Source organism: Geospiza fortis, unplaced genomic scaffold (genome assembly GCF_000277835.1).
Source record: "Geospiza fortis unplaced genomic scaffold, GeoFor_1.0 scaffold275, whole genome shotgun sequence".
Taxonomy (NCBI): Eukaryota; Metazoa; Chordata; class Aves; order Passeriformes; family Thraupidae; genus Geospiza; species Geospiza fortis.
In genome coordinates, this window is record NW_005054341.1 from 5,295,168 (window position 1) to 5,313,566 (window position 18,399).

The 18,399-nt window shown below is 42.7% G+C and overlaps 1 protein-coding gene across 1 annotated transcript in view; it reads right to left on the bottom strand.

The window, feature by feature from the left end:
* The window catches only part of CFAP61 (cilia and flagella associated protein 61), an 89,163-nt gene extending 70,764 nt beyond the window's left edge, over nucleotides 1-18,399 (bottom strand). The window contains exons 1-9 of the mRNA XM_031058307.1: nucleotides 18,172-18,399; nucleotides 17,379-17,529; nucleotides 15,477-15,553; nucleotides 15,008-15,075; nucleotides 13,868-14,009; nucleotides 9,895-10,027; nucleotides 7,774-7,927; nucleotides 2,312-2,403; nucleotides 1,797-1,975 (exon numbers count right to left, since the gene is read on the bottom strand). Coding sequence (XP_030914167.1) covers nucleotides 1,797-1,975; nucleotides 2,312-2,403; nucleotides 7,774-7,927; nucleotides 9,895-10,027; nucleotides 13,868-14,009; nucleotides 15,008-15,075; nucleotides 15,477-15,553; nucleotides 17,379-17,529; nucleotides 18,172-18,374 — 1,199 coding nt within the window. The 5' untranslated portion in view covers nucleotides 18,375-18,399. The remainder of the gene's footprint in view (nucleotides 1-1,796; nucleotides 1,976-2,311; nucleotides 2,404-7,773; nucleotides 7,928-9,894; nucleotides 10,028-13,867; nucleotides 14,010-15,007; nucleotides 15,076-15,476; nucleotides 15,554-17,378; nucleotides 17,530-18,171) is intronic.

The window sequence follows — 18,399 nt, forward strand, 5'->3', positions numbered from 1 at the left end:
CCCTCAGGACAAGATTCCAGGAGGCAGCCAGCATCACCTTGTGCCCTCCTTTACATATATTTGCTTTGCTAATATTTCTTCTACAGGCAGGTGGACCAAGCAAAGGCAAGTCAGAGAAGCGTACAAGCAAAATGTTTGAAAACACCAAGACCTACAGATTCCTCAGCTCTGCATGAGGTAATCTTAGGAAAAGTCTTCAGACAGGAATGCTGTCTCCTCCTGATACCCATCTTGGAATCCATACTGCTCTACAGATGTCTCCAGGTAAAAAAAAAACTGGGAGCACAGCATTGAAGGATAAATGCAGTGAGAAATGTCTTGGACAGAAACAGCAAACAGAGCACAGAGCTCAGGAGGCAAGAAACAGACAGATCCTTAGGACAGGAAGCTATGAGCAGAGAACGCAAGAAGCCTACAGTGAGATTATTTACTGACAAATCTCTTGCAAAGCTCTGAACTGCCGTTTCAGTGTAATGGAATCATTCCAGAGCAAGCCCCTTGCCTCAGTAATATTTCAATATAAAGCTTTCTTATTCTGCAGTAAGTATCTTGCTTGAAGTTTTACACTAGAGTGTCCCTCAATTAACTGTTCTGGCACAGTCTCTCAGCAGTGCATCACACAGTTCTTATCACACATTAGTTGGTCAATGTTTCTAAGTACAACACAGATCTTCTACGTTGACTTCCTGCACTTCACTAATTAAACTAGTTCTTAACAAACTTGAGCTCTGGTACTGGGTATATCACTTTGGAAATGTGTACACAAAAGGCAATGTCTTGCCTTTCGCTGTGTTTTTGGTAACTTTGTATATTTGCATTTGCAGCAGATTCAGTGTTTGATCCCCTTGGGTAGGTGCCCTGCTTAATCAAGAAACTGCTCAATAAATAGAACCAGTTTTCAAGGAATTCTCATTTTTCTTCTCAGTGAAGTTTACTCTTACATGTCTTTTAAGCCAGAGTTCAAAGGCTACTACTCACCAATGACTGAGCAGACAGATGCTGTACTACACATGTTCAACTCCTCTATCAAGCCCTTATCCTGATGCCTGCTGTCTGCAGACATGACATGGATTTGAAAGCATGGAAGATCCTGGGTGTGCTCAGCTGCTTCATCTATCCTGTATTTTCCTTTCTACCATCACGTTGAAGAGTGATGGTAGAAAGCAAAATACAGGATAGATGTATCTCTACTCCTGGAGAAGTTTCTGCTGGTGTGGTTGAACATATTCATGTGTGGAGAGAAATTTTAGGAAAAAAAGTCTAAACCCTATTTATAGCCCTATTCTAATCCACCAGGATCTAAGTGTGAGCTCAGGAGCAGCAATCATGTTAAGAGAAAATCCCTTTATCTCCCCCAGCTGTAGAGAATTCTAGAAAACAGAATCATTTCTTTCAGTTTAGAATGGGAACATTTACCTGCAGAGCTAAAAACAGCTTTATTGCCCCATGCAATGAGATGAGAACTACTGTAACATGTAGCTCTTCTTGCAGCTAGCCAGCTTCAGAATGAGTGTCTCCATTGAAGGAAACATCAGCCTTTTTCCACAACCTCAACTCACATTTTTTCCAACAAAAAAAAAATTTTTCACGTTTTGCCCCCATAGACCTGTCAAAGCTAGGAAGTTACAAGTGGAGGTCAAAACATTATTACTGAAGATAAAAGAAGCAGATAAGAAAGAGGTCACAAAAAATCCTATCTAACCACAGCAGGTGCTGTCACTTTCTGATTTGTCCTGAAAACATAACCTTGAAAATGGCTATTAATGGGAAAGCAGTGACTCTTCCTCCATACTTACCTACTTTCATACTCCTCATCGATACAAAACAGACGGATACTGAAAACATTTGAAGCTCCTCCGTTCACAGGATGCAAATCCCCCTCCTCCAGCAGAGGTGCTGCTGAGCCTTTAGAGCCCACGTCGATGACATTACCTACCGGCGGTTCAGTCTGGGAAACGGTCACAGCTCCACCTTTCTGCAACAGTAACAGACAAGGGCTCCCTTACAACACCTCACAAAGTGTTTTATTAGTTAAGCCCCATCCTTCCTCTCCTCTCCATGACCCTTTCTTCCCACTCTGATGGCTGCTCATGGGGAACTGGATGGGTAAACTCACTCTGACCCCTTCCCTCCAGACCCCAGCCAGAACAGCTTCTGACCTGTGCCCCAGAGCAGAGGCACACGTGGGCCAGAGCAGGAGGGAAATTCAGCAGCATTTGCTTGTCCTCATCTCTGGCAGCCTTGCTCTGTATCAGTTCTGAGAGCCAGCAGCACTGCTGGGTGTGTGCACAGCAGCACTGTGCAGCATTACCTGCACAGCTGCATCTGCACCAGGAACACGTTCCAAGTTTTGAGAAGAAACAGGCTCCGGCTTTTGACTTGTTTGGTTGCTTTCACCTTCATCTGAATAAAGTAAAAGAGAAAGTGCACAAGATTTAATAATGTGAGTTTGACTCTCAAAATCACAGCAATAGCTGGAGTGGGCCAGGCTACTTCTATCAAAAGGTTTCATTTTACCAACTGTTAAAGCAGACCCTCCTACAATTACTTGGCTAGAGCTTCATTACACCATTTGATTTCAAAGCAAAAAAAACAAAAAAACCACATCAAAATCCAAGGAATTGGTTGTAAAATAAGACCTGAACAAGACAGTTTGGAAGCAATTCCTAACTTGTGTATACCCCTGTGTCAAATCTGTGCCCTATCTGAACTGAAAGACAGGAGCCAGTGTATTGACTGATATCTTAAACCCCATGTGTTGCTAACTTGCTTTAGACAAACAAGGGCTCTTCATTCTCAGATTAGTTCTCCTAAAATAATTGAAATTCAGGTTAAATCCCAGTCAGACCAGAGCTCTTACTGGCACAGTAAGAGACAAGAAATAGGTATCATAATTCCTTTATAAGTTTTACACAATAAACTCTTGAGGTGTAGATGTTGCTGCTGAAGAAAACTCATCCAGCAAGGACACCCTTGCATTTGGAAAATCCAGTAACATTAAGGAAATAAATGTTTCTGAGCTCCAAGAAGAACACAAAATAAGCTTCAGAAAACAACAGAAATCATCCCTTCTCCCTCCAAACTTTACCTTGGGACACCCACATAAGCTACGTTCATAGACAGAAGCATTTCTTCACACAGTAATGGGCACTTTTAAAAAAATACCTCAAAGGTTTAAAATAAGCAATTAGAAAAAAAAATAGCCAGAAGCAATTAGAAAAAAAAAAAATCTTGTCTCAAAATCTGTTTCTCAGTCAATAAAAGAGTGCAGATGCAACATGCAGGGCAAGGAGAAATGAGGGGGTTAGGAATCATGGATTCTCTGGGGGTATCACAGATGTGAGCCTTCACAGAAATGATCAAATGTCGTCTTGATTAACCAGCTCCATTTCTCATTACCAACAGCCTTGCAGGTGTCAGAAGTTAATTAATACAAGTCTCTTGTTGTCATGTAAATATTGATATGTTGTTTCTGACTCTATACTAAAATGCAAATCCTTAATGGCTCCACCATCCACTCCCGTCAGACGTGGCTGCGTTGCTGTTTACAGACATGCTGTACACGAGTGATGTGAAGAACTGAAATACTATCACTAAATCAAGTAAAGACCACAAACAAAGAAAATTAAAATAATTCTGTGATTGCTGGGTTCTTAGCTGAGGTACAGTCATCAGGATCAAGAAGCCAGTTCACCATGAGGCCTGATGAAAAGCCCTTGAATCATTCCCACTGCATCATGTTTTCTAGCAACTAATTCATGACACCATATAGAGTAACAACCAAATTACTGTAATTACCCTGAAACCTAAGTGGCATATCAGTACAGACTGTTGTATACTCTTTCATTATTATTCAGCATTACATTTTGAAAGGAAAAAAATATCAACCTGCGGTCTCTACTTAAAGCTAAAGAGCTTGAAAAAATAACCTTTTTATATGTAGGAACATAAAACTACGAAGGAATGCAGCTTACATTTTAAAATTTCCAGCCTTCAGATTCCATAAAGCCAAATCCAGATCTTCTATTGATGTCAGGCCACTGAACCTGCTCTGCCCTCACAGCAGGACACCATCCAGCAGCAAGTTCTCAACACAGCCACTAAAGCAGCCTTCATGGAATGGGCAAGGCTTTGCAACATCCACAAATGCAAACTACATGGGACTAACACTGCAACAGATTTCAAGGACACGGGCTGACCTTTATGCTGGAAAGGCTTAACAATGGACTACTGGGATGCAACCCTTCTATTCTAAAATGTGCAAAGCTACAACAAAAATTTTAACTACTATTCCATGATAACAGAATTAATGTTGCTGAGCAGTGAAGGGACAACTTTGCTATTAGGTTTCTAGTGTCTCTCTCTAGGAATAGCACCAGAGTCAGGCTCTCATCTTATGATACTCAAGTTTCTCCTCATGCACCCAAGATCATTGTTGTGGTTTAACAAAAGCCTGATTTTTCAGTTGGGGAGAGGGAGGGTAGTTCCCTGTCAGGACCTGCCAGAGCTAATGAACTGGCTGGTTTTGAAGGGCCAATCAGCTGGCTAAGTTTGGAGATTGACACCTGGTTAGACCACCTGAAGGAGTTAAACACGCCCCTGTGGAACAGCACATTTAAAAATGAAGGAAGCATTGGAAAAACTCTTTTGGCTTCTGGCCTTTAAACAGGTTGGGCAGGGCTGGCCCCACACAACGGGGCTCATACAGCCAGGTCGGTGCACTGCTTGGCTGGGATTTTTGCCACCTCACCATGCTGCTGGAACTGTCCTGGCACTGCAGGTGAGCACGCAGCCAGGACTGCTTGGCCAAAGCAGCCAGGACTGCTCTGCTGAGGTCGGTGCAGCCGTGGCCACACCACACAGCCAGGCAGCGCCATGTGACCGCAACTATTTCAGCGTGGCTCACTCGGGGACCAGCACTGGGAACGGCCCCACAGTCAGTGCTGGGGGCAGCCCCGAGGCCAGGAGGGGCTGGGGCCAGGAGCAGCCATTTGGTTGGGGCTGTGCAGCTGGGATCAGAGCAGCTGGAGCAGTGTCACATGGCCACAGCTATCTTAGAAAGATATAGGGGTGGTGCTGGCACAACTTGCACGGTGCCAGCGGAGACCCTGTGACCAGCAGCGGGAGGCATGGTGAGCGATTTCCCCAATGCAGAGCCTGGATGAGATCAACCCTTCAGCGTTGCAGAACTCTATAAAAAACTGTTTCAGTTGATAAAGCTTGAGAACAAATGAATCTACAAGCACCAATTTCTCTCCCAAATAAGGAAAAGGAGAGAGTGAAGACACGTAGAGACAACAACGTGGGACTCTGAGATCAGTGAAAAAAAGAGGCAAATTCTAGATGGGAGCAGATTGAGAAGATGCCTTAGTCTTAGGCTGAAATCCTCTTGTAAGGATACAGAAAAGATATAATTGATACATCTTTTTTCCCTGTAACTCATAGAAATGCATTAAGGGGACGTAGTGTCCGACCACAACTGTAAGCCAAGGCACAAGTAATGAAGAAAATAGATGTTACTGTAATCCAATAAGAAACTTGAACAGAAAGAGATGAGAAACTTTGCTCCAAAAGTAGCAATAGAAAACCTCTATTCCCAAAGATGCATTAAAATAACTTCTGTTTTTATGCTAGAACAGCTCATCCTTAAAATAGCACCCTAATAAGTTGACATGGCCCAGGAAAGCAGCTGTGAGATAGCTGCAAAGTATGGGAGGGACTTTTCACACTGCAAGCAGATTTTTTTCTTTCCCAGGCAGCTGATTCACTGTGACATTGAAGCCACAAGAGAACTGTTTCTTGTGGCAAAGTCTCCACAGTATAACAAGACAGATTACTCTCCTTAAGTAGACTGAATAAAGACAACTCAAAGTTTTGTCTTCTTATGTTGTCAGTGGGAAAGGAAAGAAGGTGGGGGGAGGAAAACTGCTCTGAAGGTTTCATTCTGTTTCTTATTATTTTTCTCTTAATTGTGTTTTCTTTATACCCTTTAATGTTTGTGCCTGTTTTGCCCTCCTTCTCCTAATGCTTATATCACAGCAAGGAAATAAGTAAATATATTCTAGTAAGTACACTGGCACTTAGCCAGCACTAGACCCACTACATAATTGGTACATTGGCCAGGAAATCAAACCATTGGCAAGCCAAAACCTCTACAATCATTAATGATTTGCACTCAAGCTACAAATAATTATTTTTCCCCAGAGCTGCACTTGTCATTCCAAATAAAGGGATATTACTACTTTAAGAAGTCTTACCTGACGGCAACTCACAGGACTGCATCAAAACTAATAAAGTTTTTAAATGAAGAGAGAAAAGAAGGGAGATAGATTCACAGAACTGCTAGCCATGGTGCTTAAAACATTTCTAAAAGGCACTCAGATGTCAGATTCTCAAGAAACTGAACAGAACATAGCTGCTCATGCTAAGTGCTAACATTTAGAAGAAGTTCCACAGATTTCCTAAATGATAAACACATAACAGCTGTATTGTCAAACCCTGTAACTACATTCTCACTGAAAAGTTCAGCAGCACAGAATTTGCCAGAAAACACAGACCTACAGCTTAGAGGCTCTGGAGAAGGAGAGAGGACACCAGAACCAGGAACAGCCCTGGGATGGGTAAGGCTGGGAGAGAGCCCTGGTGGTTGGTCACCTCGCCCAAGCGTCTGCTCAAGCAGGGTCACTCAGAGCAGACAGCCCAGGACTGGGCTCTGGCTCCTGGGTGATCTCTCGCCCTCCTCAGTCCCACTCCTCCTCCTACCCACATCTGTCACCTCTTCTGAACTAATACTCCTGGAGCTGCAGGAGCACAGGATCAAACAGGAGACAGGCAGCTTCCTCCATCTCCTATGTGCAAGATGCTTCCTTGCAGGGGAGGGGAAGTCCACAGGAGCAGCTACAAGACCCGTTTCTCTCCCTTTTCTGTTCTGTGACTGCCAGCTTCAAGGTACCAGCTGGTGACAGCCCTGCAGCTCCCTGGTTGCCTTTTTTGCCTGCTGCTTTGTGTTCAGAAAAGCAGATACATAACCTAGTGGTGGAGGTGTTTTATTCCACTACTGATAATTAGTAGATAGCAAGATGCTGCCCTTCTGCACAAAATGCCCTTTGACACTGAAAAATGAAGACAACAACTGTAAATCATTTACATGACATTTCTGTTCTACAAACAGGTGACATATTTGTGCTACTGGTTTTTATCACTCACAGGAAGCAGCTAGCACATGTGTTGCTATATCGAGCCCAATATAAAAGCAAAATAAAGAGACAGTCCCTGATCTCCCAAAATCCGGTAACCCAGGAGACTGCAAACAACAAGCAAAGAGCAGAAGCTAAACCACAAGGAAAAAAGATGACATAAGTCAACAGGACAATGTAACAGGCACAGTTAGGCCAGCTGCTCAGCTACCAACAGACCTCACTTCATCACCCACCAGATTTTACAATCACATCTTCCTTTAACAGCACAACTGTATCTGACAGATAGTATATGCCACACAACAGCTTTCTGAAACTTCAAGCCCAAATTTATCCCATAGTTGGTACAGTCCAGCTCCCCACAAACAACAGTCACTTCTGTGTCAGAGACCAGGGCTATCAAAATTCCCCTCCTCAATTAAAAAACCACCAGGCATCCTACTTCAAAACCTGGTATGTTAGTTTGTGTTTTCTTCCTAGTAAACCTATATATCCTTTTCCAACCTTCTGCAAAACCTACTCAGAAGCTAGACACAAACACACCTTGAATGTATTTAGCACTTTAGAATATAGATACCTCCTTGAACACTTGGCTTCAGTGGCACTTCGAGAGTATCCTCAGGATATGGTTTGCAGAACCCATGGAAAGGCCCCAAGTCAAAACACTCTTGTAACAAGGAAATGTTCACATCAGAACATAAGCTCATGAATCCTACTGCAGTGCCACCAACCTGGAAGATAAAAGCCATGTCACATGAACCTGTCATTGTAGGAAAGCACAAAAAAAGGGAACAAAAAATTTCTGAAACATCAGCTTTTATGTTCCATCTCTGACCGTGCATAATGGAAAACTATAAAGGAAATATTTCAGCAAAAGTTAAAGATCCTCTTTTATCTTTTGCCTTGTAACATAGGTACTAGGATCTCTACAGTAGATGTTCTAATTCTTTTTTTAGCTATGACTTGCAAGAGTATTAGGTTTATATATATAGGCCAAATAATGACCTGGAGTTCCAGTAAAACATTTGTGATGGCAAATACACAACATACTTCCAAAAATGTATCATTTTGTTTAAAGTTGCAGTGCAGCTGAAGTAGAACCTGCATTCAGTTAACTGTAATAGCTGGCTCATTACTGCACACTGATTTGGACCCAAATGGGGGTTAAACTGAAGGGTGTATTTAATTCTTCTAAGAAATTAACTCAAGAAATCAAATCTGTATAATATAAGGAATACCTAATGCAGTATGTATTATTTGCAACACTTGTAAGCCCCAAATACTTCTGTGTTCTGAAAAAAACCCAAGAGCTAGTCTTAAAACCCAAATGCTCTGGCAAACGTGGAAGTGATGGGATCCCTGCAATGCTGGCACCCACATTACTCTGGATGCCCGATTGCTGCTGGAGTTCTCAGCAAGCTGCAGCCCTCAGCAGGACACACACTGGGACCAGGGAGAACTGGCATGCTGGAGAGCTTCTGGCTTTAACTGGGATAAGTCTAGAAGAAGGAAGCGCTCAAATTTTTAGTAGTGTATGCAACTTTCTGGTGAAACACATTATCAAAACACATTTTTGTTCCTCCTCAAAACACATAATGAAAGCCTTTATAAACCTAATGAAAACTCAAATGCTGGATTTGTACGGCTGTTTTATCAAGCCATCAGCACATCAATAAAGACTTGAAAAAGGGTGACGTTTAATTTTTCTGCCCTCACACAACAAGTGATTGTTTGTTTGCCTTGTTTGTGTAACCAACAAAGCCGGGGTGCCACAGTTGCCTGGCTGCTGTGTAATTTCAGGCCCAAGGCTCAGCAGAGGCTGATTAAGCAATCCATCTACCATATGTGCAAAAAGAGGCTGCCAGCTTCCTTCTCCACAGGGGAAGCTGGCATCCATCATGGTCTGCGTGGAGGTGCTTTCCCAGCCCGCCGTGGCAGTGGCAGCTGGGATAAACTGGGGGCTTGGAACACCTTTTGGTGGTCTCACGTTGAGCTCTGAACATGCCACTGGAATGTCTTATTTATAGCAACAGCCCTCTGCAATGTGCCATTACACTAATGGTGCATTGTTTCCCATTTGGCTCCCAATGGCAGTGATTACATGTTGCAATTTTATAAAACCATTTGCCACAAAAAGCAGATTTCAGGAATTAAGGAGGTTATATTGCCTATCAGCTTGCACTACCATTCACAATTACCAACACGTGAAAATCTTAACAGGAATTTTCAGCAGGAGAACTATTACCACTCCTTTCTTATTTAAATTAATTCCTGGGTTTGTCTTCATTTCAGCAAAAATTTGTTTGAGCCAAGAGAAAGAAAAATTTATCTACAGGACTTAAAACTGCAAAAGGATTACTGGCTACTCATTTTCACATGCAATATTAGCTTTCACTGGGAATGAAAACAGGTCAGCTATAATGCAAACGTCTAAAATGACACCATGGCTTCATCAAGACAGTCTGTCCAAATTACTTGAAAATGACTGGGAATTGCTGCTTCATTTCTGAAGTGGAAACATCACTCCTGAGGACAGACACAAACTACATTGAGAAGGTCACTCACGTGTGGGTACAGAGCATGAATTCTACTTTTTACAGGTGAGCTGATGTTTTTATCCTCTGACCTAGAGTGAGCTGTCACACAGGACATCACCAAGGCTATGATCAGACAAAACTAGAGGTCATGGCAAACTGACCTCACAAACAGCTGCCTGATTTTCTTCACCTTCACGTTCTATGAGATCAACAAGGAGATATTCACCATAGGTTTCCTTCAGAGTCTCACTTTGAGGTGTCCAGATTAGCATGAGATCGTCATAATCTTCCATCCTACAAAAAAGAGATCAGGTAATGTCCTAAGGCTCTGCCATTAACAGGCCCTGATACTTCTGTTCTACTCCATTAACATATGGAAAAAATATTACAAATACTTGTTCCAAAGCCTGCACCCACAAATCACTTCACCTAGGACACATTCCCAGTGCACACTACAGTGGGAGTCTCAGCACCAGAGACAACCACACCCAACAACCAGCAGAACCCACCAAAATCTACACTGCTCAGTGGAGATGCTTCTCTTGCCCTAAGAAAATATACAGGAATCCCAACTTAAGATTCTCCTGCCTCACTCTCCTACAACTGTAGTGGAGCACTCATACAGGTCCCAACCTACATGGATTTTTTTTTAAACAGGCAACAGAGACTCTTTCCCACTAGACTGCTATTTATAGCCAGGGTCAATGTAACTCTGAATAAGAAAATCCAGCACTTTTACCAGAACAGTGGCAGAATTCCTGAGTCACCCATGCTGAGACTATGGCACAAAGGTGGGTGGCAAACCAGTTTTAGCACTCAACCGCTATCAATAACATGAAGTCACTTGTATTTATCTCTTGGAAATACGCTGGAATTGAGCGGTACAACCAAAAGCAGCAGAGAGGAAACTGTGGCTTTGTTGGGCTGCTAAAAGGAACAACTGCAACAAACTGCAGGGGAAACCCTCCCTGCTCTGGGCCGGGAGCAGGCGGCTACCTCGGCTATCACACCGACACCCCAGGAACACTCGGCTCCGGCCCCGAGAGGCGACACAGGGGCTGGCGGCGACACCGGGGCTGGCGGAGCCCTGCGCGGTCTCTGCCGCCACCCGGCGGCCCCACCAGGCACGGGCTCCTTCTCTTAGGATGCACAAACCTTCTCCTCTTGCTGAACGGGAACCGGGACCGGCCCGCGGCGCTTCCCTCGCTTGTCAGGGATGCACAAACGTGCTCCGCCAGGGAGAACCAGGAACTTCGGAGCTTCCCAGGGTTTTGGGGAAAGCTCCTGCTGTGTTCCAGGGTCCCACTGCTCAGGTAGGGAAGTGCCTGTATGCGATTCCTGTAAACTGGAGATTATTGTTCCGCACAGCAGGAACCCAGAAACAATAAACAGATTCTCAGTGCTACTTTTTATGTGGGTCCAGATTTGGAAGGAGCCTTAAAGAAAACACAGCTGGGCAAAAGAGGTTCTGTTTCTCATTGTATCAAACACCATTCGAGTTCCTAAGCACTGCCTGACTCCAGCACAGGAGAGATGGTCAGGGGGTCTCTGGATGCTTTTGCTGCTCCTGCACACCAGAACGGGTGTGACCTCTGGGTAAGACCACCTTTGTAACCAAAGCTAGGGACCCCTAGGATTCTGACCTTGTTCCTGCTTTTTTTTCCCCCTCAATTAAAATGAAGCTCCAGCAACCATGAGAGCTCCATAAAAATTTACAGTAACTCATTCCTTAACCCTCAAACCAAAATGGTTACCCTCATCTCCTTCACAGGAAGTATCCCAAAGGAAAATCTGCAGTGAGGTTTTCTATTATCAGAACATCACCACATCAGCACAATTAATTAGTACAGCAAATCTGTTAAGTTCTCAGAGCTCAAAAAAAAAAAAACAACCAAACAAAGAGGGGTAACAGAACAAGACTGTATCCTAATTGAACCCTGTTATTTCGTGGAGTCCATAACAGACATACATCCCCTCCAAGTGGAACATTGTGCCAGGTGTTTTGAGTGCCCTATGTCATTCTGCTCTGTGGGACACAGGACAAGATCACACACAAAGGTGCAGATGGCAGTTCCTGAACACTGACCCTGTGACAGTCAATGGGACTCTGCACACACCCATTCATCTCCCTGTACACTGCTCTGTAGGAACACAACCATTTTAAATTGGTTTTTCAGCTTTTAGTATCTCCCACCAGTACCATACTATTTAAGAAAGTAAAGAAACTTTCCAAACCCCAGTAATCTTTCCAATATAAAAATGCCACTAAATTCCTCTACTGTGAGTGCAAGCACAGAGCTGCAAATTTGACTCTTGCCTACAGGGCACAAACCCAAAATGTCAGGATCTGGACAAGACAGCAGCAAGAACCTTAAACATCAGCGCTTAGTGGGCTGCATTCTGACACATTTTTACATTATAGAGGCCAGACAGAGAGTAAGTTCGAAATCGATGGCTAAACAAAGTATCAGTTTACAGCTGCTTTTCGCCCTCTGTAAGCAGGGGAAGAGGGGACAGAGATTAGGCTAATCTCCTCTCACTGCCCCAGAACATGTTGCTAGGCAGGTGGCTGAGGACAACATCCACAGAGGAGTCTCTAAGGGCTCCCACTGACTGTTACTATGGATGCCAGTGAAGCACAGGGTGAATGCAGAGAGAAGGGAAAGACAGAGCTCCTTCTGCAAACAGAAATTAGCCTTACCTGTTATCCATTGATGGGCAACACTGAAGTATGAATTTTGTATCACCACTGTGTAATTTCAGAGGAAAACCAGTTTCCCAGTTAATTTTCTATTAATACCAAAGCTAAAGAGATTTTTACTTTTTATAACAAGCTACCAAAAGCGCAGACAAGATGGCAGCTCTTATCAGGAATATTGCTATGGCCTAAGTGACATTTCCAGCCATGCAAAAGAACATTTCAATTGACAATATCCAATGACTACCAAAAATAAATTAGCTTAAACTGAAAAAAAGGACAAACATGATAGTCAGAATGAAGACATGGAAAGACTTTTAATCTTCAGGCATTAACTCACCTACTGATGCCTTCTCTACATAAAAGTCCATTCATTTAGTTATAGGTGATAGACAACTCAAAAGAAACACTCAAAAAGCCTAACAATTGTACATCTAGTTAGTATGAGAGAGATTTTTAACATGTTGAAATATCCAGAGCTACAGTAGGAGGATGTGAAGTGGCAAAGGTCAGGCCTCAGGCCTTTTTCTTAAAATGCTCAAAAGTCAAGCAACAGGAGGAGCACAAGCTGCAAATTTGCTTCAGACCCATGTGGTAAAATTCAATATATACAACAAAACACCTCTCTGAGACAGACTCCTGTCAGAATGCAGCCCAAGCTGGCAGCATGAACAAGCCATAAACTAACAGTGTGGGGCTTTACCAATCAGACATTCTCAATGTGGCATCACCATCTGCAGGCACTGGTCAGTACAGACCCCCCCCCAAATCCATACCATGTACTGAGTCTCCAAGGAATACACTTCTCCCTAAACTTCAGTCTCCACTGCAGGCTTCAGAAATGCTAATTTAATCACCACTCCGCTACCTAGCCACAAAGCAACACTTACATTTACTACCTGCAAAAACTCCGGAATAAATCAGAGTCAATGAAACTACTGCTTCATAAAACATTACCCTAGCAGCAGTCTTCCCATGGTGAAGAGGACAAGTAACCCAAAATTTGATGGATACATGTTCTATTTCAACCACACTACAAGGAAGCATCTCCACAGCAACAACAACAGGAAAATCACCAGGCCCCTGGGTCAGAAACTTGGCATTTCTCACGTTGTGGATGCAACACTGGCACAGGCAGAACACACATGGCAGGAAAAACCAAGAGTAGTAACAGCAGTCTAGTTCATCCAGCAGATCACAGAATAAACATCACTGGCAAAAAACAGTCTTCCTACATAGCTAACTAGCATTCAAAAAATACATTTTCTGATGAAGTAGAACAAAACCAGCATAATCCTAGAACTACCTAGTTTGGTTATCACGGAAAACCAGAGCAGTCAAGCCAAGTTACTGATGCTGCAAACCAAAAAAGGAAAATGCTTCAGTTTCCCCCAGCCAGATGTGCTCAGGGAAGCAGGATCAAGGAGCTGTGTTACCTTGCTTGGCGCACGTACAGCTGTGGGTGACACCGATGCCTCGGGCATGCCAGCAAGGTGAAACGTCTCTCCATGCGTGAGTGTGGAGCAGGCATGATCCTTTCAAAGACATCCCCCAGGTCCAGCTCTGAATGGCTAAAACCTGTCAGGGCAACAGAGAAACTTCATTATGCAAGCTTTAAATTAGCAGCAAAACTGTCTGAGGAAAATGGAGTTTCAAACTTAAACCACAGATAGTAAAATGCTCTGTATCTTTTAAGTTAGGCAATGAGGCTGAAATGACAGCAGCATAAACTTGTGAGCATTATCACCAAAGTCATCTAATTAATCCAGCATTCCAAACCTGAATAAACTTCAAAGCAATCAGAAATTGGTAGAAAGCAATCTCTCTACACCTCTGGAGAAGCTCTGCCAGGACTCACAATGCTGAAGGAAAGCTGATGTTGGTTGCCAGGGTGGATTTGACAAAACCCTTAATTCAGGCCCCATTTTCTATAGTTGACACACCATTACAGTCTTTTAGTGTGACTTGGAACCAACACCTCTAGAAGCTGGCATATCAGAAAAGTTTCAGCTCCCTTTTCAGCTCAATCAAGTGCATGCTTGGTTTATCAGTCGGAATTCAGGACCAAAATGCCAAATCTGGTGCTGTTCTCGGCTTAACATGTGTATTCTCTACCTTTGTACCTCTGTTCTAGAGGAAATAATCTGAGTTTCCCTCTGTGTCTCCAGCAGCCCCTCTGAGCCTCACCAAAGTGTCCTCTTCCAGTCTGCACTGGCTTGGCTAAGTAAGAGAATGTGCCCAATTTCAAGTCTCTTGGCTCTATTCAACCAGAAATCTTCACAAAACTTGCAGGTATTGATTTCTGAGATCTTTACTCCTTTCTGATGGCCTGTTTCTGGCAAATTTAAAGATTGCAGGGACAAGACAGACTGCTGAATGGCTGCTGCAGTGAGCATGGAACCTCTTGCACATGGGATCTTCACAAGAAGATACTTTTAGGTGATGTTTTTCACATGTCTAGAAACTGATAACTCTTCTCAGTATTAAAAAAGGAACACCACAACAAGCTCTCAGTGCATATTAATTAGATTTGCAATTGCTTTCACTTCAAGAATAAAACAGCTTTAAGCTCTTACCTAACCTCTTCTCAGCTGGTATAAAGAGAAGTATAAACTGCAGTTCTGGTAGTAAGATGAAAGCTTTCCTGGACAAATAAACATATGCAGTCTTTCATTATTACACTCAATGACAGACAGCAGCTAGCTTTTTTTTTTTTTACTTTTTTTTTCTCTCCAGTGTCTCTAACCTTCCTTCATAAGTTCACATGGCTCAACAATTTAAACATTTCTGACAATATCATGTGAAATTTATCCGGGTAACTTTGACTGGCTTTTCCTACCTTATTTCTTTCAAATTTCCCAATCTTTAGATTTCAAACATCCTCTTTTTTATAGCAGTTTCCCAGTGGTGAAATATTTAAGATATCAGGCCTCTGCTGGCAGATCTCTGATGGGGCATCTGGATGAGACTGCTTGACTTGGCAAACATGATTTGACAGCAGGAGAGGGCACGTGCCTCACTACCCAAGGTTACACAGGCACTCACCTAACAATTTCGTGGGAACATCCAGCTGCATAACCTTCCTTTGCCACAAAGAGATGCACAAAGAGCATGTTCAAAGGCTGCAAAACAAGGAGTGAAAGTCTACACATCATGCAGCTCATGTTTATTCCATCAGCCCAAGTATTAGTACCCATACACATTTACAACATATGTGATCTGCACTCAAGGAGCAGCAAAATACACATAAGTGACTACAAAGCATGTGTGGGTAAAGTTATGTGATTAAAGTGCTTTATATAATTTTGTGCTTCTGCAACATTTTTTCTTTCTACTCAGTTTATTATTGTTTGACTGCAATATACACTGTACATTTCATATTGAACAGTATTAATTCTTAACTAACAACATTCAACCACACTAAACATTCAACATGTGTCTGACATTCTTTTAATGTTAAAAAAAATCCCTCAAAGCCTAAGCTCACCTGCTTCTCATAATCCTAGAGTGGTTTTTCTTTAAAGGTAGTACAAAGAATTACATATTTGCTAATTTCTTTTAGCATTTTAAGATGACATTGTTAGACACACAAATACCAGGCAGAAACAGGAAAATCCTATAGCTAGAGGCACCAACAAACTTCAGCAATTTAAGAGCAAGAACGATTTCAATAGAGGCTGCAGTACATGGATCAGCATCAGGAAAACAAGCTATTGTAACAAACATCTAAAGACATCCCCACACATCAGGCAGTTTGTTTGATTTTTAGAAGCAAAGGGAAGAAATAAAAAATATTACTGTTGAGGTCTGAGAGGACACCAAGTAAACCAGATATGAACTGTAACTGTTTCTGAATACTGCTGGTAACAGACAATCCAGTAAAGCATCTTCACTTAATCCTTTCTACACAAGTCAACTCCCACTTCAGACCCTGAAATTATTTCTGCACTCTAGGAAAAAGACAGGTCAACTACACTTCACAGAATTCCCATGTTCAGATGACCTCGGTTTTGAAAAGCACACCTGCATGGATTTAACCTACAGTTTACCAACAACATCTCATCAAATTATACCCCAGAAAATGTTCAGAGCTTCTGTCAATGCAGAAACTTAAAACACTGAATCTTATACACCTCCTTTAGCAAATAAATTCCATTCTAGAAAAATATAATGCTGCTGTCTGTTTCAAGGTGTTTTTTATTACTGGTTCTGAGCAGTACTTCATTTTTCTTGTCTTTTCTCTGTAGGCCCCTACAGCAGATCCTGCAGAGCCACCAGACAGCCTGAGGGAGATCACAGCCCAGCAGAACCCCCAGAGCAGCTACAGCTGTACCCTGAATGAAGTGGCTGCCAACAAAGTGCTGCTCAAGGGACAAACAAAGTCCATGACAAGGAAAACACAGGTCCTTTCTGCACACTCCCTTTGGCTGTACTGGTGGTGCTTCCTTTAAGAGCACACATTTTCTAACACTGTTTTTGTCAGTTACCTCCAAGCCATTGCTTAACATCACAGAAGACCCTGAGCAACTGATTAACAAAATGCCCAAAGATACTTGCAGCACTGCCAACACCTTATTATGGCACACGCTGCACACCTTATGAGGGCTTGAGGTTTAACATTTTCTCTATTTACTCAACAATCCCACGACCTAGCTCCCAGCTGGACTTGGTGATGGGGGAGCATTTGAGTGCTAAACTCATAAGGGCCTGTTTCTAGTCTGTAGATCCTACCAGAAAGTCACAAGCAGCAGTGTCCCCACCAGCACTGACCAAGTCCACTGCAGAACTAAGGTTCCCCTTGTCAGCACGAGGATTTGACAAGGACTCCATCACCTTCTGTATCCTGAAAGCCTCAAATCTACTGGAAACAGACTGTAGACACCCACGCGTATTTGCCATACCTGAGCCTTAAATGAAAACTCAACTAAAATCACACAATTTACTTACAGTGCACTTATTGTTGGGGTAATGTTCATGCAGGAATGGTTCCCATTCAGCCTGATCAGTGATATTCCAATTTGGATAGTCCAGAAAGGCAGCATGGGCTATAACCTCATTCTTCTCATTGCAGAGTGTCAAAGCAAGATTTGATAATTCCCTATGAAAACAATTTAATTTTGCACAAATTCAAGAAACTCCACATAGAAAAGTGACTGTGAATTCAGCCTGCTGGAACAGCAAAATTAGCCATGTTCAAGAGGGTTCCCAGGATCAGGCCTCAATAATTAACTTCACCATCCACATGCTAACTTGGAATTTTTGCTTCAGTCCCACATATTTGTGTTTTAACACTACAAAAATCCAGGTGGATTTTCAAATCCTCAATCATATTAGTAACTTTGAGATGCAAGACTTAAACATTGCCTTCTATTGGTATGTTTCTTCACACGTCTTTTTCCCCAAACAGCTGTTATCTGGGATTTTTGCTATCAAGGGGCGGGGGGGCGGGAAACCTAAATGACCCATCAGTACCTGCCTGTCAAACAGCCTGTCTGCCGATTGCTTTTTTTTTTAACAGCATTTCTTTTAAGCTTTTACAAAAGGAAGCTAATATAGAATTAAACCTTGTCCACCATGGCAGAGACCCAGGTTTGCACAGTCATGCATGTGACAGACATGAAAGTAGATTTTCTCTCCATTTTTAGAAACAGCACAAATATGTCACATCGTGTCAAGAATGTTTTCTGCTATTTTAAGTGTAATTTCCCAAAAGGTGACAACCCAAAACACCATTACTTACAAGAGGTAAGTGACATCAATCCTTCCAAAGAGGTCTTCTGTGAAAGGGCTGAAGAGGCTGATAATGGCTGGGACATCCCGTGACTCTGTCCTTCTGACAGTGACCACATCTGTATTTCCACTTGAGGAGGTTACCGTGGCCATCCCACTGGCTGCCCTGAGAACCAAGGAAAACACTGCTGGCTCCAGCCATCCCACTGGCATCCCTTGCCCGACAGAGTAATTTCAG